The following is a 21,645-nucleotide window of genomic DNA, read 5'->3' as shown; positions in this document are numbered from 1 at the left end:
ACATTCGCTGCAGGATGTTATTGCCCTTTAATTAAAGTTAATGTTTACCTTTCTGCCAGTCAAATTCATTTGAAATATTTATGGAGCAACCTGTTTTAATTTTACAAGTAGAAGGCATAAACATAATAACTGTAATCAAAAATGTATAAAAAAAAAAAAATACAGCTGCTTCTCCTCAATTTACAACACAGCTGTAGCTTATTTGAATACCTGAATAAACACCACATTATGATTCAGCAATGCACAACAAAATATATATGTGCATGGTCTTAAAGTACACGGGGCAACAAATATTAAAAAAAGCTTGGTCCAAATTACAATATTTTTCTTTTTGCACTACAGTTAGTAATAAATGAGTGTTTTACACATCAAGATTTGAAAGTGCATCATTCTCTCTTTTTAAGCCCACATTGGCTGTGCAAAAATTTCATCAATAGCAATGCACCATGAATTTACATTCTTTACAACTATTTCAGCACCGCCTTATTAGATCTAAATCTGATCATGATTATTATCATTTTAAATGGCACAATTTTCATATACTGGTCATTATGCAAAATGTTGTCCTTTAACAGTAAATACAAAACAAACAAAAAACAGATCCATGATGACAGATTAGCCATGATTACAACATTAGCCATCAATATCTACAGTATCCACATCCACTTCATCACTGCTCCTTAGAACTTTATCAGACACGAGACTGCTGCTCAGCTGCTCTCTGCTCAGTGGGGCTTGTTGGACTTTTGAGTCTTCGGAACTTCGCACGGAAGAAAAATTCAATAGTATGTTACTCAATTGACTGACTTTTCACACAGTCAAGAAAAGTGTTTATTGACCTCACCTTTTCAGAAGCTCATTTCCCTTTGGTTCTAAAGAGGGCGAAAGAAACCTTTGGTCCCCTGTTAAAAACAGAAATAGGTAAATTATAATATTAAACTTCACACTGTGAAATTCATTATTCTTAGTAACACTACTGGAAATACCCTAAATTATTTCTGTATATATTTTCTAGTGACATCAGCTGTCTTGCAAATTAAAGCATGCTACGCTTCACCAATTGTTAAAATCATTTTTTATAATTTGTTAGTTTTGTAATTTTTTTATATATATTTTATACTATTATGGATAGATGTGTGTGTGTGTATATATACATATTAAATTATTTTTTTTTTTTTTTACAAGTTTAGTATAAATTAAAACATTTTAATTCTAAAATCAACCTAAAATATCAATGTTAACCTAAAGTCTTGATGTTGAAAAAGTTATCACCAACCCTTTTATATATTGCATTATTAAAAACCTGGACCTCAGAAGTGATCTGCTGAGAGTTCATACCTTCAGAGTTGACTTGTCTGACGGAGGGTGATCTGGAGCGGTTGCTGAGGGAGGGCTGTTTGTTAGTGTCAGAGCTGATGAAGGAGATGGCATCTTCTCCCTCAGCCGTGCCCATCAGAGACGCTCTGTAGTAAATCAGCGGCATCCAGCTCTCCTCTCTGTTGTTAATCACCTGCTCACCAGCAAACTTCTGCAAATAACTGTAGCTAAGGGAAGAGATGACTAGTTTAAAGATGTTAAGATCCAAATTGCAAGATGTCAAGCTTGCAGAATTCTTTTTGTTTTAACTTTAACTTACATAGTCTTCTTGTCCGGTTTGAGCAGTTTGCTGGAGAATTCGCTGAGGATGGTGAGGTATGAGATGTACGGTGGAGAGTGTTTCTCAGACTGCTGAACGAAGCCTTTGAAAACAAACTCAATGCCGTCTCTGCACAGAGAAACCAGTAAGAGAACATTTCCTTTTAAGACCTAAATATTCCTTCTCCTATCTATCTAAATTTGAATCCTAATGTAAGACCAAAACTACAGCTGGCAAAATGAATTTGTCAGGCCTGAAATAACCAAAGACCGGACTCCTCTGTACTGGCTAAATGAAGCCATGCGGTGCAGCATCTTGACAAAACTATTTTTATTTGCGGTCAAACATGGCAATGAGTCTGTTTTAGCTGTGTCACTTTGCCAGACATGTGACGTGAACTCGCTGACACTGAGTCAGCAGCAGAGTGGACTGTGCTACCTGTGGATCATGGCCAGGGACTCGCGGGATTTGATCTGGTCCCAGCCGAAGGTGAGTGAGAAGCGTCTGGCCAGCTCCTTGATGCTGCTGTAGGTCTGGACCCTGGAGCTGCAGGTGTTTCCTCTGTCCTGCTCCTGTTTCAGCCTCAGATACAGCTGAACACACAAACACACACACACACAGAACATGTGTGTAAGTCCATGCACATTACAGATTATAGAAAATCTGTGCTTATTTCTATTGCATTATTAATGATTATCTGTGATCGCAAATATATTGCATCTTAATTTTTCTCTGTCGAAAAGAGGGGAACTTAAGAAAACTCTTGTTTTGTTGTATATATTAGCATATGTACAAAATTTGTTGATTATATTTTTGTGGGGAGTATGCTGGACATTTGTACTCAAACATAATATATCTGATATATAATGAAATAAACATGCTTTGATAGTGCATATGCATAATTACATTAGTGTAAGATAAACATATGACATCATATAAAATACTAGGTAAAGTAATGAAATAATATTTAATAATAAAAGTTTAAAATCCTGAATACATTTTTTTTACATTATTGTAATATTTAATAATTTTCATCTTGGAGTAGCTTACACTTCACTATAGTTAAATATTACATTTAGATTAACATGTATCTGTTTAATATGGATACTATGGTTATGGTACAATACATTTCCGGTATACTGGATGTCAAAGTTCTATTGTTGTCTAAAATATATTTGTTATAAATATATTATTACATAACTGTAATAATCTTATAATGAATTATGACAGTATACAATGTACACATTTTAGATTAAATATATGTACACTACCATTCAAAAGTTTGGGGTCAGTAAGATTTTTTAATGAATAAAAGAAATTAATACTTTTAAATTAAATTAATTTAACCAATCATTAAATTAATCAAAAGTGAACGGAAAGAATTTTACATTGTTACAAAAACAATTATATTCAAAATAAATACTGTTCTTTTGAACTTCCTATTCATTAGAGAATCTAGATTTCCGCATATACAAAAGCAGCGCAACTGTTATCAACATTGATAATATTTAAAACTGATAACAGAACTTTATCTTCATATCAGCATATTACAATGATTTCTAGAGGATCATTTGACACTGGTGTGCTGAAAATTCAGCTTTACCACGAGTGGAATAAATTACATTTTATTAATTTTTTATATATTAAAATGGATAATATATTAAACAGAAAACAGTTATTTTAAATTAAAAAAATATTTATCATATTTAACAATATTACTGTTTTTGTTGTATTTTGTATCAAATAAATGCAGCCTTGATGAACATAAGAGAACAGTAGTGTACAACGTATAATTTAAATATACTATTACATTAAATGGAAGCATTGCTCATACATACATACATACATAGACTTTGCTTTGTTCTAATATATATATATATATGTGTATATATATGTGTATAGGTATTTTTATTTTTTTATTTTATTTTTTTAGAAGAAAGCAAAGTCTAAAGAGCTGTGTATGTGTGTGTGAGCAATGCTTCCATGTCGTTTCTAAGCACAGGATCTACCATTAAGATATTCAAGGAGTGAAAGAGCTGCTAGAACGTTCCCCCACTGAGCATGATGGGATGGCGGGAGGGTGGATTCATTGTGTCTCTGAGGTGTCGACAGCTGCAGGGGCCCATCAGAGAGCAGAGTGCACAGGGGCCTGGGACAACCGGCTGAGCAGATGTGCCACGCAGAGGCGCGTCACATGAGAGGGAGCGCCGGTGAAGGACTGCAGCCTCCATACCTGCTGAAGGCACTCACCAGCGTGCGTGCGCTTTCCATCTTGTCCATCTGCCGTGTCCTGTTCAGGGTCTCTTTGATGATGTCGCCGAAGTCATTGTAGAACTGCAGGGGAGATATGACAGCAGTGAGCGATACAGGCTCCATGTCTGCCATATGGCTTCACGCCTAGGAATGCAAGCCTGTGGCATACTGAAAGCACATTACCCATAAGTCTGTCTGGCCCTCGGGATAAGACTCTGGAAGTGTAGCCTATTAGTCATGAGAGGTTTAAGATTTTTTTTTATTTTTAATATGGTGATAATTATGCTCAAACATACCAAAATACAATACATATCATATCATACAATGTATCATACTTCACTTCATTATTAGAGGAATAATCAGGGTCAGAAACAATATTGTGATGTTATTTATCACAGATAAGTGACAGTAATGCAATTCTGGATATCTTTGGGGAAAGCAGCATCACACTTGTATTTTTGTTAAAGAAATTACATGAATTCTTCTTTAAAATAACTTGGCTAATATAAAGCTTTATAAAGAATTAAGATATTTAGTTGTCCAAATGATCCTCCTGAGGATCATCTCCTCTTTGAGTTTAATATACACTTACCATTCATAACTTTGGAGTAAGATTATTAAATGTTTGTAAAATACACACTCACCAATGAGGCATTTATTTTTATCAAAAATACAGTAAAAACACTAATATTGTACAATATTATTACAATTTAAAATAACTTTTCTATTTTTATATTTTACAATGTAATTTGTTTTCCTGTGATACAAAAGCTGAATTTTTTAAAGCTGAAATTTCACATATTTTACATGATTCTTTGATGAAAGTTCTACAGAACAGTATTTATTTAAAATATATTTTTGTAACATTTTAAAGTCTATACTATCACTTCTAATTAATGTGTTGTTTTTTCCAAAAAAAATAAATAAATCTTAATCACCCCAAACTTTTGAACAGTAGTGTGTGACATGACAATGTTTACACAGTCTCTATGTTTTGGCTTCTGGAACATATTTACCTTGCATTATTAATAAAATATTTAAACATATTAAAATCAAACCATATTACAGTATCAGTAAATGTACGTTTTAAATATGTTTTTATACTGTCAATTACTATTTGATAGTTATAATGATATTATATCTAATGATAAAGCTTGAGCTGCATATTTTACACAGAATATTTCTTTACGTGAAGTGTTTCAATATATATGTGCCGGCTCTGAAGGTGGGGGTTTCTTTCAGAAATTAAAATTTCCAGCATATCTCTGTTGCTGAAAACTCAGCTGGTTCACACAAACCCACGCTCGCACTGAGTGGCTTTGAGACCTCTGCCAGTTAATGCAGTATGCTGTTTATTAAACACAAACACTGTAGGTGAGGTTCTGCATTAACCCCCCTCAGCCACTGACCCACCTACTGCCAAACAACAACCTTCATTTATTACCATCTATTTGCTTTAATACATATTCTAATACCACTAGAAATTTAGTGGTAGAAATTTGCACTGTCATACAGAGAAGTGACCACTTGTTTCCGGGAGGAAGCTGTTCAAATGAGGGGTCTGTGGCGCTTGCCAACTTTACATCATTTGCCTCAACTTTGAAAGCTGTCGTTCAAAACGATGGCATTCAGAGTGAGTGTGTGAGTGTGTGTGTAGTTTTCTCTTCGAAGGCCTCATCAGAGAATGTTGGCGGCTCTGTGCTGGCCGAGCTAAGCGGGCATTCCAAACATGTCAGCATGTCAAACACACAAACACACACAAACACTGTTAATCCCACCTATCGTAAATTCAAAGCCTAAGAGCTCCAGTTATGAAAAGAGGAGCCAAATGAACAGACCGCCTCCATCTAATATTAATACTAATATTAAACAGTATGCTAAATAGATTTTTTTTTTACACTACTTTCATATATGTGTATATGTATTTTTTAACTACGATATTTGAAGTTTGGAAAAAAGTAAGATTTGCTGCGAACACTGCTATTTCCTGTTGAATGCATGTTGTGCTTTTCCACCAAACTGTGGTGCTTATCTGTAGAACTTAATCTGTAGTTTGTTTCTTAATATAAATCTAAAATTATCTGTGAAAGATCAGAGTGAGAGAGACAAGAAAGCTGTGCGATGAGTGAAGTGTCATACCTTCACATACTGCTTGAAAAGCTCAGTAGCCATGCTCATTTCTAACACACTGTGCACTATCAGCTTGCAGTAAGCCGCCAGAAGATTTCTCCGCCGGTGCAAGTCTTCCAGCCGTCCGTCTCCACACTCACTCTCACTGACTGCGCAGACAGACACAGAGAGAGAGAGAGAGAGAGAGGTTGAAACAGAGGGGTTGAGATTCAATAAGAGAGCGGTATAATTATGATACTCAAATCTTATAAATGAAATGCTTTCCTGAGGTGAGCTAAAGTTAACAACATTTCCTGCTCTGGAAACAGAATGTGTCTGTCGTCGTCCTGCCTGGTCCTGAAGCCATCACTAATAGAGAGGTTTCATAACAGCATTAGTGACGTGAAGAAAATCCAATAACTAAATTGCTTTTTATTACATGTTACCAGCAAAAGCTTATATTGCATTTTTCAAGAGGTAAGGAATTTGTGGCAGCACGAATCGACGACTCTCTGAAATATTTATAGAATTGATACGATTTGCTTCAGTCACACTTGATTTCTAATCAAATACCCCAAAATCTGATGCTATCTCATACGTTGCTTGTGTTTGTCTTAAAGCAACACAAGGCCAAAAACAACACAAAAACTAGTTTAGGAAAGCTAATATTGATTTTTCAGCATATGTAGTCATTTTGGATATGCCTACCAAAGCTTCCTGGCTTTCGTGTGGGCTTCTAAATATAATTCCACAGGGCTCTGTGTTGATCTAATTACATGTTCATTTACAAGTGCAGCTTCTGTAAGATCTCACCTAATGACATCATAAGGGATTATTATCATAATGCTTTATCTGTTAGACTTACACTCCTTGATTCCATGGTATGTCTGATAGGTCAGTGAGGAGGTGGGGCTGCAATTAAATTAACTAACCGCAAACAAATACTGTGTTCTGCTACAGTGCTTTTCACTAATAGAAGGAGAATGAGGCTGATTGTGTTTCTTTATGTGATTATTTTGTGCCTAACATAGGCAGGTGTAGAGGCAGACTGCCATCTGCTGGTGAAACTGAGACTATACTTATCTATCAAGATACCTTAGTATTGTATACAGTATATAATGCAAAGGTGTTAAATGTATTGCATATGTATGTGTGTGTGTGTGTGTGTGTGTGTGTGTGTGTGTGTGTGTGTGTGTGTGTGTGTGTGTGTGTGTGTGTGTGTGTGTGTGTGTGTGTGTGTGTGTGTGTGTGTGTGTGTGTGTGTGTGTGTGTGTGTGTGTGTGTGTGTGTGTGTGTGTGTGTGTGTGTAAAGATGTATTTGTCTGCATGCATGTGATATAGCTTAATAAATACTGCATAATTAAATTAAATATTATATTATTATTTGTAAAATAACTATAATATTTTTGAATATATTTCAAAATGTCATGCATTCCGGTCATGGAAAAGGTGAATTTTCATCAGCCATTACTCCAGTCTTCAGTGTTGCATGATCCTTGAGAAATCATTTTAATATGCTGATTTGGTCCTCAAAAATCATTGCTCATAATGTTATAAACATTATATGTGTATATATGGACACACAGTATACATACACAAACACTCATTTATAGATGGATTTAGCTTTTATTATTATTATTATTATTATTATTATTATAAAAAAAAACTATTAACCTCTATGAGATTTGAATTATGTAGCTGTTTTTCCTTGCATATTTCTGACAAACAGCACATGTCACTGTGTCACTCACAGCATCACATATAGAATGAGACAACCTCTGTCTCTCAGGGAAACTGCGTCTGTCACAAAAGCATCAAGAGCCGTTGTGATTTTGTTCCTCATGTTTTTGTCTCTGTGGTTTAATTGGGCCCAGGGGAGGGGGAGCCCACACCCACACATAAAAAGTTTGTCCCAGGCCCTGTGAATTTTAGTGGCAGAATTTTATGGTACCCTTAGGTATTCCAGATAATCTCGTAATGGTAAATTTTCCAAGAAAATATTGCATCAGATGTTTTCTTTAGTAGATAGTTTAATTTGAACGCCACAGCTACTTTTTATCCTCATTTTGGGCCCTCCCTTAAAAGCATCCTGTGTGCACATCCAGTGTTAAGTGCACTGAGTTTCACCAACATGAAAGTTCTTTTGTTTTATGCACTTTTTCAAAGATACCTCAGTTAAATCTCAAGAACATACCAAAAAAAAAATTGATCTAAAGGCCAAAAACTCTCTAAACACTTAGCTAACACTGGATCCGTTGAGGCCGCCCAGTCGCCCACATAGCAGCCTACAGCAGAGCACATGCCAAACAAGAACCCTTAAGATTTTCTGAAATGAAAAGAGAAAAAAACCTTTACTACTGTGGGTGTCCTGCTCAGGGCTGGTGAAGACATGCTCCACGACGAAGGAAAGAAGAGCTTTCTGGAGTTTGGGATCAGGGGTGTACAGCAACGGAGTGCCTGCAGATGAATCCCACATCTGAAGCTGGTAATTATGAGCTATGAGAACATCACTCAGACACATGAAGGCCTTTGTGAAAAACAACATAAAACAGACAGTGCCTGATTAACAGATGTGATGTAAAGTTGACAATACAGCACAATAAATTCTTATCTAAAATCTAATAAAATCCTAATCAATCTAATTATATCTTTCTCCAAATTAGTGCATCAATGTACTAAATTATTTAGATTACAAATAAATAAGAAAATATTACAATATAAACAATTAAGCAAACACTCATGGCTGAAGATGCTTAAAAAGATGCAATGCAACAGCTGAAGCTCTCAGTTTTTAAAATTCAAACTTAGTGCTTTACGCTTCTGCTACAATTAATTTGATTGATTGATTGACATAATTCACTGATGTAATTTTATTAAAATTAGAGCCCTAAAAATATAAAAATATATGGAATAAATTCACTGAGAACATGGACTTATCAAAGCGGTCTTGAAATAAACAAAGATTGTCCGGAACTTCCATTTGTTTTAGTTTCAATTAGTGTGTTTTTCTGCTGTCAGCGTGCCTTGGCATGGAGTGAGGATTCATTACTAAAAACCTAAACACAGGTGCCAAGGGCACTCCGCAAGAAATTAAAGTCGAAACAAACAGGATTCAAACAATGCCAGCGCATCGGCCCACTGGCACACATGCTACAGCTTAACGCACAGACAATACGCTCTGATGTGCTTGGAATAATCCACTTTGAAGAAAGGGCTGAATCAAGTGGTATGCTGTGAACAAAGAGAAACGGGATGCTCACTTGCTCTCGTACAAGCTGCTCAGCGTGCGAGAGACAGCGGTGACATTTCTCACAGAATGCACGTAGCTGGCTTCTCTGCTGGAGGGCGGACTCCTAAAACCACACACAAACACACACCTCCATAACGATGACAATTCTTTTCCTATGCAGCTTTTGATTTATACTACATTTGGAGTTGTACTTAGCATTTCGCTCAGTTTGTTTAATTATTATGCATGCATATGACCATACTGATTGAGAAAGTACACAAAGCTTTGACAGTTTGGGAAAAAGTCATATGAGGAATAGAAAGAGTATAACAGCAAAATAACAGCAACAGAACTGATGTAGACTGATGAAAGCATCGTTGTGAGCAGTGCCGCCAGACTCTTGTGTAAAATATTCTTTCATAATTACATGCATGTGGAGCTCCAGGGTGGACGTGCTGGATCGGTTCCTCCATCCCACGTAGTAGCAATGTCAATTCAGCTAAATTACTCTTTTGAATCGGACATACATCCCAATTTTATGCTGAACACGTCTTTTTTTCCCCCTCACCTCGGGTCGCCATTGACATTAGAATTGCAGATTGAGCCAAGCTGCCGCCTGGGCCAAAAATTGCCCCCTGCGCTGTCAGTTATTGATGACAAGGCCAGAGGAGAAAGCGGCCATTTCTGAGCCAGCACTGAGCAAATCTTACCTACAGCAGTCTTAATGGCCACCAATATTTCACTGCATAAAGGTTAGAGGTGGGGAGATATGATTACCCCGTGCACTGCATGGAAACACAGGCCTAATAAGAAGCCCAGCTATTAGTGGTGAAACGTTCACACGAGAGTGCAACCATTACGCCCCCTATAATCCATCACCAGCACCGACTTTTCCTAAAGACTCACGATCAATCGCTTTCTATCACTTATTAAAATCTGCTGGACATAACCCTAGAGCCTCTGTGTTGATATTTGAAATGCAATGTGGCAGGTTTAAAGGACACGGCTCTTTGTGATGGATCATACAGCAACTCTGTAGACAGAGAGTCTTGCATGCCTAAAAATGCTTGTTTAATTAATCACCCAAGGGAAAACTCTGGCCTTGCGTCTGTGCTTGTAGAAATTACCATTCTATGCATGATCTCAGCCGTTTATGAAAGCAGTCACAATTCAGTCGGAGCGGAAGAGAATTTAGATGGCTCACCCTAGAGGTCAAACCTTCTCCAAAGGTGTTGAGCTTCCAAAGGATGCAGCTACACATGCAGCGCAGAGCCTCAATTGTCACCTACAAGAAATACAGTTTAGAGAGACAAACCCTGTTAAAGGAATAAAGGAGTAGAGGGTTCAGTAAAAGGCTAATAATGGTACCTCCATAGGAAGACCACTATGTTTTATCTCCACATCCAAGAGTCTGGTCCCCAGCTCATACAGGCTCCATTTAGACAGATCCTGAGCACTAGACAGATTTGATAAAGCACAAATAAAATAAGAAGACATACATTTGAATGGCATCAGACAAGATTAAGATAGATTTTCCGAACTGAACAAGTAGTTGTATCTTGGTAACATTTCCAGAAAGTGTTTATATAACCAAAGTAAAATATTCTTAAAGTATAAAAAAAAATAATTACTTTTGCAGAACTTTACTGAGAATGTTAAGAAAACACTCTTAATAGCTTTGTCAGCAGGGATGTAAAACACAGATTGATACTTAAATTGGTCAAAGAAATGTGCTTATCACAAATATTGCAGAGTGTATGTGGATAGAATAAACTAGAAACTGCTTACACATTGAACGCATTAAGTTTCTTCAGTGTGGACAGAAATTCCAAAGTGCTGTCCTCGTTTGCAGTAAAACAACCGTCCTGTACATGAAAGGGAGAACCTTTAATTAAAGTCTATTCTGCTGTGTAAGATACAGTCATAAATCTGTCATGAATCAACTTATTCTTTATTGATGTTTAGATCCATTTAAAATGCATGTATGTATCTGGTGCAAGCTTGTAAAAGAACATCTTTTCAGAGCTTTTAGTGGTCCATTACTGTACTACTCACACTCAGTGATTCTCCTAACCGCGTTCCCAGTGTGTCTGTCCAGTGCTGGATGAGCCGGTCAAAGCTGGGCCGGGCCAGAGAGTGCCAGGGCAAATCCTGAGCACAGAGGCTCTGGTAAGAACGAGCAGCCGCCTCCAGCAGTCCAGCATCTGTGTGTCTGTCCACCGCAGCCTCCAGCTCAGCCAGCAATGCCCGCACACACTACACCAAAACACAAATATAGGCTATATAAAAACCAGACACGAATTGCTCTAGAAAACTCTACCAAGTAATACATAGACTACCGTTCAGAAGTTTGAGGTCATTTTTTTAAAGTAATTAATACTTTTATTTAGCAAGGATACATTAAACTGAGTGACAGCAGAGACAGTAAAGACATTTATAATGTTACAAAATATTTCTATTCAAATTTCTATTCATCAAAGAATCCTGAAAAATGTTACATTTTTCTTGAGCACCAAATCATACACATATACATAAATAACACAGTGAAGTCATTAGTGCATTAGATGACACACAAACTCTCACCTGTGAGTTTTCATGATCACAGGTGTCCGTTTGGAAATACTGAGGTATTTTTAGAAGGGAGGCGAGTTTTTCTGCATCCTCTGAGTACTAGAGGATGAGATTAGACATCAAGTTAATTTATGAAGAAGCAGATATGGTAACAATGAACAGTGCAGTGATTTTTCTTTTACCTTGGATAACAGCTCAGGCAGCACTTTAATGAAGTGTTCAGTGAGTTTTGTGCAGTCATCAATTTGTAGCTTTTTCTCTTTAGTATTTATCACCTAAATAAACATAGATATGTAACTAGCAACAGAACCACAATGTGTCTGTAAGAAGTGGAACAGCTGGAGTATAAACATAAAGGTGCTATATATCTGACAGCCCTGTTAGATCAGAGCACCATTTAATGAAAGATGCAACAGGAAGTCTTACCTTTTTACCTGCTCCTCTCCCTGACAAAGGAGGACCCTCTGCAGCCTGCCTCACTGACGCCAATATGAGCTCAATCACAAAGGCCTCCTCAGCACTGCTCAGAGCTGTAGTTAATGCAGCACAAATAAGATGTCAGTTTATAAAGCTACTGATAATGCAGTATTACAAATAAAAAAGCATACTGGAGTGTATACTGTAGTGTGTACTAAAGTACTAGTACTAGCCTTGTTCCTGACAGGACGTGTGAGGTAAGAGCAGTGAGGTAAGACCGGTCCAGTCCTTCAGCAGAGCCCCTGCACTGTCCCACAGACTATCCACGAGGTACAGCACATGCTGGTGCAGCTACGACAGAGAGGAGAGAAAAATGTGTTTTTTAATTTTTTACAATTTTATTTTTACATTTAAATGCAGGTTTGCCTGCACAACCACCAGATCTCAGAGCACATGTACTTATAATCTAATTTTTAAACATGGCACACTTTGAGTTAACATACCTCATTCTCGGTGTGGAAGTGGATCAGAGCTCGGACTCTAGCTAAGACTAACTCTCTGTGCCTCTCCTGATCAGAGGCTCCATCTCTGGGCTTTGATAATTCGTGGTTACTGAGCAGCCTAAGAGCAGAGAAATGACACCATGACAGCAAATCAGTTCAAGTAAGCAAATTACTTACAGCTATCATGTACATATATGTACATGTGTCACACAAAAGGGGTAGGTTTTGTAGAATGACAATGAACACAGACCTGTTATAGAGGAATTCACCCGCAGTGGTAGCTAGAGGTCTGTGGGAGCAGTAAACAAACTGGAAGACATTCTTGTGGTCATCAGGACTCAGAACATCCTCACAGGATCTGAGGCAAAAGGGAACAATTTCAACAATTACATGAGGAACAGCCCAGCATACACTTCACAGAGGAGAAGTCACAGTATGAATGATAAAACTCTATGAGAAATAGTCAGCATGAGGAGCAGGGGGAGATACTTACTGAGAGATGACCATGAGCAATCTCATGGCCTGTATGGCCACTTCATGGTCTTTATCCAGAGTCATGGAGATCATCCTCTCTTCAACAGAAACAGCATTCAATCGCTCATGTAAACACTTTAACTACCCGCTATGAGAGCAATCTTATCTCGAAAACCTACAATAGGACTTGAGTTAAAGACCCAGATGCACTTAAACAGCTCTTTAAATCACGGTTGTGCTAATGTGCTTGCTGCCGTTAGTGAGGGTACGCTGAGGGTGGGGTCCTGTGGGAAGCTATCAGGGTTGTGAGCCCAAGGCAAAACCTGAGGGCCTTTTCAGCCTGTCAATCAACAATCATGCCCTCCTGCTGTCCCACTGCAGCTTGACTGGACCTTAACTTAAAAACTGCCAAAGACGTTTACGGAACGCGTCCATTTGAGAAGTTTGGGCAAAACAGCAAGACAGTAAGAGCTGGAGGACAAACTTACAGCCAGTAAACAACTCTCCATAAAGAAGTTTATTTTTCTACAGCAGTTACTCTCAGGTACAGTTTGAGCTTAAAACTTCACTATGTCCTAACTGGGCATGTGATAGACATAGTAGTCATGAAAATCTGAGATTTTATTCTAATCACCTGTGATGGCAACAAGTGGAACTTTTGTAGGGTGCTTGGTTTCTGTAGCATCATGTTAAGTAGCTTCATCCATTTTTAAGTATCTTTGAGCCATTCAGCTGTATATCACACATCAAATATGTTCTGATTGGATGTGAATGTGGCATGGTTTACAGCATTTTTGTGTAGAGTTCACAGACAAATTTTGCAGAAACTTCTCATGTTGTGCCTGACTACGAACATGACGAGTATCCCGGTTCATGCAGCCATGTAAATAGTGTGTTCACAATGAAAATTACAACAAGACACAAGTGCACTTCAAATGCAAAGATGATGCACTTAATTGCCTGAAAACAAATGAAAGTGTGGAAAACTTTGTGCGATCAGCAGTCGCAGCTTTCCTGACATAGTGGAAGGGGAGAGGCTAAAATAACCTTCTAAAATTCATGCACTACATGGTACATAGTGCATAGTGTGTCATTTGGGACACAACTATAGTGTGAGAATGTGGAAGCAATCGTTACCTTAAACCGTATCGTGAAAAGGTCCATTTTGGAACTACTTTGATCCTGATAAAGGGCCTGTAGACCCAGCACACATTTCAGACGCACATCAGGTTGCTGTAGAAGATTATTAAAAAAAAACAACTCAACAACAACTGACATGGGTAAACGTCTAAACATTTAAAAATGAATTGTTCTTTAAACACCCAGCTACTGGCTCACCCACCTTGTCATGCATCATCCATCCCACGTACTTCAGATAGCTGTCGTTTAGAAACACTGAACTATACAGCTTCATCCACACTGTGAGTTCCTCCATGCAGATGGCCCTGATTTCAGGAATCACGTCTCTGGAAGTCACAACGCCATTAAAATGGTACACAGTTTTTATTTGATTTTATTTTCAAGGAAGTGAAGGCTAGTGTGGTTAAAATAAAGATCACCTGTATCTCTTCAGGAAGACTCCTTTGAAAATGGCATCCATCATGTTCTCAATTTCACATTTCCTGTCCTGTAACTGAGGAATGAAAGTAATTTATTTGGACTTTACTGTTTCCTGTACATCAACGCCACCATTCAAAAGTTTTGTAGTCAGTAATATTTTTTTTTTTTTTAGCAAGGATGAATTAAACTGATCGAAAGTGACATTTATAAAGATTTCTATTCTTAATAACTTTCTATCCATCAGAGAATCCTGAAAAAAAAACATAATGGTTTCTGGTTTAAAATATCAAGCAGTACTGTTTTCAACCCTGATAATAATAAGAAATGTTTCTTGAACACAAAAAAGTCAGCATATTACAGTAGAATAATTTCTGAAGGATCATGTGACAATGAGGACTAGAGAAATGGCTGTTAAAAATGTAACTCAAATATTTCCTTTAGCAGACATTTTTATGCCTGTTTGAATTTTGCAAGTCACTTACATCAGTGAGTGTCAGAGTATCATATTTACAATTTGATTTAGATAATGTATTATATTATTTTAGTTATACTTACTCGCCGAAGCCAATTTTTACTCACACTTGGCAAGTTAGTTTTAGACCCTGACTACTCTCCAAAAAGATCTGAGTATAGAAATGTTTAACTCTGTAACCAGACATGCTGTCGACCGTCTAACCTCACTGATCTTTCTCTGGATCCTGTCCAGCCTCGGAGAAGCCCGTTTGCTGGCCATCTTGGCCAGCTCGACCTCGTACAGCCGCTGACTGTTATCGACACTGACACTGAGGTTGAGAGCCACATTCACCAAAGCACTGAGCAGCTTCACTGCTGCAGAGACACACACAACAGCAACAAAACATCAGCTTTCTGGATGTGTGTGTGGGTCAAGTGGAATTAATCATCGGGGCAACTTACCTGCTAGTGTACAGGTGTGCCTGAAAGCGCGAACTCTGGAATCGGAGAGCTCTGTCAGTAGTGAAATGAGTGTGTTCAAGAGGTAGCCGTCAAAGATTACACAGTTCTGACACTGGGCCACTAGCACCGATACAAATTCACAGAAGTGTGAACGAAACCTCTTCCAGTACAGGCCGGACATGATGAGGGGATACTCGCCGCTGTCCTAAGGAGGATGGAAAGAGGATCAAGATTGAAAAATAGTTTGGATTTTAAATTTTAAAATATTACGCCAAATCAACATATTAGAATGATTTCTGAAAGGATCATGTGACACTGAAGACTGAAGTAATGGCTACTGAAAATTCAGCTTTGCATCACAGGAATGAATTTTTTGAAATACATTAAATAAGAAAACAGTTTCAATTTAAATTTTAATAATATTTCACCAAATAAAAGGACAACATGATCACAATTCATGATCGCAAAATCATATGAAGTGCCCTGAATCGTACCATGTCAAGAGGCCACGTGACAGTTAAAATCCATGGAAATGCAAGGAATTTCTTATATTGTAAACCTGTGTCCTGTGATTTAAAAAAAAAACATACATTAGTAAGAGCAAGAGACATGGGAAAGTAATCAATAATGAGCACGCTGGATGTCTAACCTCATCCAAATCCTCCACCATTTTACTCATGACATCAGTACCCTTTTTGCTCTGAAACATCTCTGCTGTAACCATCCCTACAAAAGCACAGACAGAATTCACATCCTGAACTACACTATACGACACAAGCCACAAAACAAAAACAAACCTCTGAAAATTAACTACTTACATTAGTCATCGCTGTTGTGAAATGATGTTCTATTATGAAAGAGAGTACAGACATTACGAAACTTGCCTTTGCATCCTGAACACTGGATAAAGAAGCTGATGAGATCGAGCAGTGCTGAGTCTCTGTCACCAGTGTAAGCGTCAATCCAGTCATCCACCACAGCCTTTCACAAAACAAACCGAACATCCATATAATAAAGATTTGTTTAAATCAGTATGACCTAAATAGAACTTTGTGACCTTCCAAGTAGTTATCTGTAGCAGGGCTGATCATGCTGGATGTACCTGCATTGCATTCCTGCCCATGCTGACCACCTCAAACAGTGTAACAGCTTCCACGTCTCCATTTTTGAGCTGTTCATTCTCTGCTCTGCCCAGGCTGCCATTACTGCTCTTTGAATGCTTTCTTTTGGCATTCTCAGAGCATTCCCGGGCTTTCCTCTTTCCTCTCTGCACATGACAAAATATAGTTCTAAATTAGAAATGTTCTTACAGTAAAAGAAGTCAGTTGTACTATAAGAAAAGTATATGAGATGTAAAACCCCATTGTTAGAATTTTTTTCTTTTTCTTTCTTTTTTTAAAAAAAAAAAACTTTGTGGTTTTAGCAGCTCTTACCACAGTCTTCTGTCTGTTTTCATTTCTCTCACTTGAAACGTGATGCACCGATGCACAGGAAGAGACGTCTACTACTGAGTTCTCTCTGAAAACAGGAAGAACAGGCAGCTGTTTATCTGTACACACAGAACACCTTGAATAATAAAATGTAATTAAATAGGGATATTTCAGAAAAAGACGGCATAAAATCGAAAAGTGTATTGAGTCTGTTTTATGATGCGAATGCATAGGTAGTTTTCAGGTGTCTCACTTTTGCACCGATCTGGACAGTAAAGTTGGCTCCGCTATCATCTCCTCTCAGATCATAGCTGGACTAGAAACTGATGCTCTTCTGAACTGCAACAAAATAAGAACAATTTAGAAATGTTAATGATAATTCAACTGAGTATCATGTTAAGTACACCAATGTTTCTATATCATTGACAGTAATACTGTTAATAATTGTCAGACACCAAATGTCAAATATAAATACAAATACGTTGTTATATGCAATTTATGATCAAATGCAACACTGTGTATCTAGAAAGAGATGACACACACCTTTGCATTTTATTTACCCAGTTCTCTTCACATCAAAGAAACAAGATCTAAAATATTGGTTTTGGTATCTTGTTACTTACTATCCAGGATATATTGTGTTCATACTGTGCAGTCTAACCCAGTAGCTGTCAAACTTTTGACTCCTATTATCAATTTACTGTAAGACAATATTTCAAAGCTATACTTCCTTAGGTACTGCTGTAATGTTGGCAAAGCTGTTTGTTTTCAAATATAATATATTAACAGAAACTAGATACTAAAATACATTTAAGAGCTCCTGTTGCAGTGTTTTTCCGTGATTTTTACAATATGCACAAAATCATAGTATAATATGACTACAGTAAATGCAAACGCGCAAAATGTTTGTCTAAATATTTTAATCAAAAACATTTCGCTTCTACTTTAACTTGAAAAAAATCACGTATTTTAATGTACAGTTTGGATGCAGACATGAAAATAAACTCGGGTAACGCACACAAAAACATAAGGTAACAAGTGACCTAATCTCGGATGCCATTGGCTGAGATGCACGTCAACAAATCAAAACCAAAAACCTGATTGGCTAGTTCGAGTGTCAATCAGAAATCCTCCATTTCTCTGTTACTGTGCCATATTGAAACAAAAGCCTCTTATGAGAACCTGCTGCAGTTTCATTCATATGAATGTGTGAACCGTCTCGAAACGTTCACAAAACTGTCAGGTTAAGAACAAGGCTCGCATGCTTACTGAGCTTACTGTTTAAACTAATAAGCACAGAAAGGACAATCGGGATACAGTGTATGCTGACCTCTCGGCTTTATTATAGACTTGCTGTTATATACATATATATAAAGATAACTATGCAAAAACGCGAATGTAGTTTAATAAATCTTACCAGTGACAGCAATCATCTTGATTGGAGGATGAATGTAAACTGCACGTATAGATTTGGCTACTCCCACTTCAACATAGCCGCGTGCACGTCAGCGAGAGCGCGCTGTACGTCTGACGTAAACCCACGAGAGGTATATTACATAATTTGAGCAAATCAGTTTACCATCAATACTGCTAATACGCATAATAAGGTTAATTTATTCAATATTTTACATGTATACAAAATAGTTTAAAGTGACAACATTATAAAATTCTACTGTATATAATCATTGATTATAATAAATTCTAATATGTAATAAAATAAATCCACAATCCCTTCTGATTACCGTGTTTGAGTTTATTTTGGATATGTAATCATGTGTGATGCTGATGAACAATGCTAGCACCATCATGTACAGAATGGAAAGAACATGTGCAACAGTCACTTCAAGTATACAGATGCATTAAAAAATACATTATTGCACAAGGTTTTTTTTTTTTAGAAATGATCATCTTCATTTATTAAAACTCAAAAATCATGATCCAACAATGCAAAAAAAAAATCTAAAATGGTTAAAATAAATTATTTATAAGTGGTAGTACTCAGAATGTAAACATATTTCTTTTCATTTTTCAAGGTCTTGAAATATATCTGGATCACATTATCACAGTCTTATCTGTGGCGTGTGTACAGATGAATAAATACCCCCTCCCCCTCCCCCCCAAAAAAACCTTTTTCCAGGGAATCACTTCATTCCGTGACAATTTCTCACCATCTGCTTCAGGCACTGTAGATCTAGCTGTTACGAGAGGTTAGAGACAAATTCCATGACTGGACTGAGGTCTTCGGTGAGCTCTTCTGAGAGTGACAGTACCGCTGATATCACGTTTTGTGTTAATTCTGACACCCTGTGAAGAGTGCTTTCATTAATTATCCTGGATTCTAACAACTTTTGGCTAATTCTAACAAATGGAACTAAAACCACTCTCACCAGCTCACGCGATGTGCTGGCAACTGAGGATCCAGCTTGGACCCCTCCTCTATTGAAAGAGACTTCTTCAGCTGCTTGAAATTAGCCTCAATATCCTTTCTTATGACGGATAATGGCACAATATCTTTGAGAGAGTTTAGGACTTGCTGTACCAGAAACAAACAACTTTGAATGATACACAGAATCAACTTTTTTATGGACAGATCACATAGATATAATGATTTGAATGAAGATCAAGTCAAACAAACTCACGTAAATTGCTGATAGCTGATGTGCGACGTACTTATGACTGCCCAGATGCTTCACATCTTCATCTAACTGCTGACTGAGAACCAGCAGCTGATTCAGCCTCCCAATATGAGGAAAATAAACTGGAATGAAAAAAACATTTCCCAATCAAACTGATTAATCAGCTATGCTGTTTAGATGCAAATAAGTGAGATTCTTCCACTTTTTTAATCATTTGTTTGTTTTAATATAATGTATATATTATACATGTAGAATAAATGTATTAAGGAGGTGAGCTCGCTTAATATTAAATTAGCTTTCTATGTTGTCTTTTATTATTACTATCATTATTTCCATTTCTGTTATGCATTTTATGTTTACTAATAATTTTTTTATTATCATAAAGTGAATTTTTAATCTTATATTAATTTTGATATTTTTTTAATGTTTTCATGTGAAGTACTTTGTGCTTTTTGTAATGCTTTTTCTTGTAAAGCACTTTGAGGTACATTTCTTGTTTGAAATGTGCTACATAAAGTTTATTATTATTATTCATTATTACCCACATCAAGTCAACCATTGGCCAATAAATGTAACTGTATCCCATTATCATTCTCCCCTTCATTCTGTGGTCTCACCATCTGAAGGTGGTCTTTCCAACATGTCAACAGGGCTTCCATGTATCATATAAACTTCCACTCGAGGGAACAGAGTAGATAATCCTACAACATCCAAATACTCCTAAAGAAATGGAAATAAATGGAAACACATCATCCTAAAATTCTAACTGGTTTACGAGGAATGGTTAATTGGTGATTAGCTACCTCAAGCTGAAGCACCGGTTCATTGAGATGTTCAAGGCACTGGTTCATCTGATATATTATCTCTGCCCCTACACACAAATTCAGAGGTTGTACATACATTTTGATTTCCAGTAAAAATGATTATTTTAGTCCTAAGCTTACCTTGTTTTTGAAAACTCTCAGACTCTTCAGGACTTGTGTCCTGTTTGAGCTGCTCCTGAAACTGCTAATTTAGATGAGATACTTGAATGAGACAAACACACAAGAACTGTTAGTGTCCAAAGGTCTGAGCATCAGTGCAAGTGTCTCACCTGATGCACCTGAGCTCTGATCAGGAGGTCCATCTGGCTGCAAAGACATAGCATTTCCAGTGCCACCTGCTCCCTGCTCAGGTGGATGGGCATCAAGGGCTTCCTCACGCACACCTCAACTGCAAATATTACAGAATCGAGAAATAAAACATGAATGTGTTCATATTCGGTCAGATAATCATTTCATAAAAATGCAGCTATTATTGAAGAGATCAGCATTACCTTTGAAATGTGGGCTGTAAGAGCAAGGCTTGCAAAGTGGATCCGTCAGACTCACAGCTGCCATTATCACCGTAAATTAATAATCCCAGCAGTGGCACGGATTCATATGATTAATACTGCATTTATTGGTTTATTCATCAATTAATGACTCTCATTGCAGTGGTGCTCCTCTCCATGGTATTCATTGCATTCACACAGCCCCATCAGATGTAAATAAAAGGCGTGGTCAAATCTGCCAAACGACGAGAAGCCACGAAACGTATCGATGTTCTATGAATCCGCATTGAACTACCTGCCATAGAAATTGAATAAAGTCGGTAGAATGGACATTTTTATGGCTCGAGTGTCTGAAAGGGCGGAACTTGCGGCCCTGGCGTTTTATATGATTGGTCAGGTACGATGAGTCAAAATAGCTTATTTTTTTATTTGAATATTAAAAATGTGTATTTTCAATTAATTTGCCTTTAACGTTTCGTAGTTATATGATTTAGCTGGGTTCACACATTTCTACAAACCGATAGTGAAGCTGCACATACATCACGAGGTGCTCGTTACTTTTCTCTGCGCTGATAAGGATGGGCCAATCACATTCGTTAA

At 37.2% G+C, this 21,645-nt stretch overlaps 2 protein-coding genes across 3 annotated transcripts; both read right to left on the bottom strand.

Annotated features, from left to right (window-relative positions):
- Nucleotides 1-3: 3 nt before the first annotated feature.
- On the bottom strand, nt 4-18,626 carry si:ch211-269e2.1 (cohesin subunit SA-2). The gene is given in 33 exon segments (XM_042731583.1): nt 4-760; nt 845-902; nt 1,339-1,544; nt 1,637-1,765; nt 2,075-2,229; nt 3,870-3,883; nt 3,886-3,970; nt 6,029-6,168; nt 8,348-8,525; nt 9,259-9,351; nt 10,432-10,512; nt 10,596-10,683; nt 11,016-11,092; nt 11,283-11,483; nt 11,811-11,897; nt 11,981-12,073; nt 12,225-12,328; nt 12,449-12,566; nt 12,719-12,836; nt 12,969-13,076; nt 13,212-13,291; nt 14,330-14,425; nt 14,535-14,658; nt 14,752-14,825; nt 15,429-15,580; nt 15,668-15,872; nt 16,162-16,233; nt 16,317-16,393; nt 16,552-16,648; nt 16,770-16,934; nt 17,101-17,185; nt 17,351-17,436; nt 18,515-18,626. Coding segments are annotated over 32 exon segments (3,528 nt in total). The 5' UTR covers nt 17,392-17,436; nt 18,515-18,626; the 3' UTR covers nt 4-633.
- A 191-nt stretch (nt 18,627-18,817) lies between these two features.
- On the bottom strand, nt 18,818-21,435 carry si:ch211-218d20.15. 2 transcript variants are annotated; one of them, XM_019110789.2, is made up of 8 exons: nt 21,049-21,435; nt 20,827-20,945; nt 20,678-20,738; nt 20,537-20,604; nt 20,351-20,453; nt 19,737-19,855; nt 19,485-19,630; nt 18,818-19,401 (listed from the first exon to the last, which is right to left on the bottom strand). In XM_019110789.2, the coding sequence occupies exons 1-8, from the start codon at nt 21,110-21,112 to the stop codon at nt 19,296-19,298; spliced, it is 786 nt and encodes a 261-aa protein (XP_018966334.1). In that variant the 5' UTR covers nt 21,113-21,435; the 3' UTR covers nt 18,818-19,295. The 2 variants fall into 2 exon arrangements, with proteins under 2 accessions (XP_018966334.1, XP_018966333.1); XM_019110788.2 differs by having other exon boundaries at nt 18,819-19,401; nt 20,678-20,741; nt 21,049-21,432.
- Between the last annotated feature and the right edge of the window lie 210 nt (nt 21,436-21,645).

Source organism: Cyprinus carpio, chromosome B9 (assembly GCF_018340385.1).
Source record: "Cyprinus carpio isolate SPL01 chromosome B9, ASM1834038v1, whole genome shotgun sequence".
Taxonomy (NCBI): Eukaryota; Metazoa; Chordata; class Actinopteri; order Cypriniformes; family Cyprinidae; genus Cyprinus; species Cyprinus carpio.
The sequence above is the reverse complement of the archived record's forward strand: the minus strand, read 5'-3'. Positions and strand labels throughout refer to the sequence as shown.

Bases quoted from the DNA above. Each gene is read 5' to 3' on its own strand.
- si:ch211-218d20.15 (XM_019110788.2), bottom strand. From the start codon at position 21,112: ATGGCAGCTGTGAGTCTGACGGATCCACTTTGCAAGCCTTGCTCTTAC. The intron at 20,742-20,826 runs GTGAGACACTTG...CATCTAAATTAG, and splicing joins TCAGAGCTCAGGTGCATCAG to CAGTTTCAGGAGCAGCTCAA. The intron at 19,631-19,736 runs GTGAGTTTGTTT...TTTCTGGTACAG, and splicing joins ATCAGCTATCAGCAATTTAC to CAAGTCCTAAACTCTCTCAA.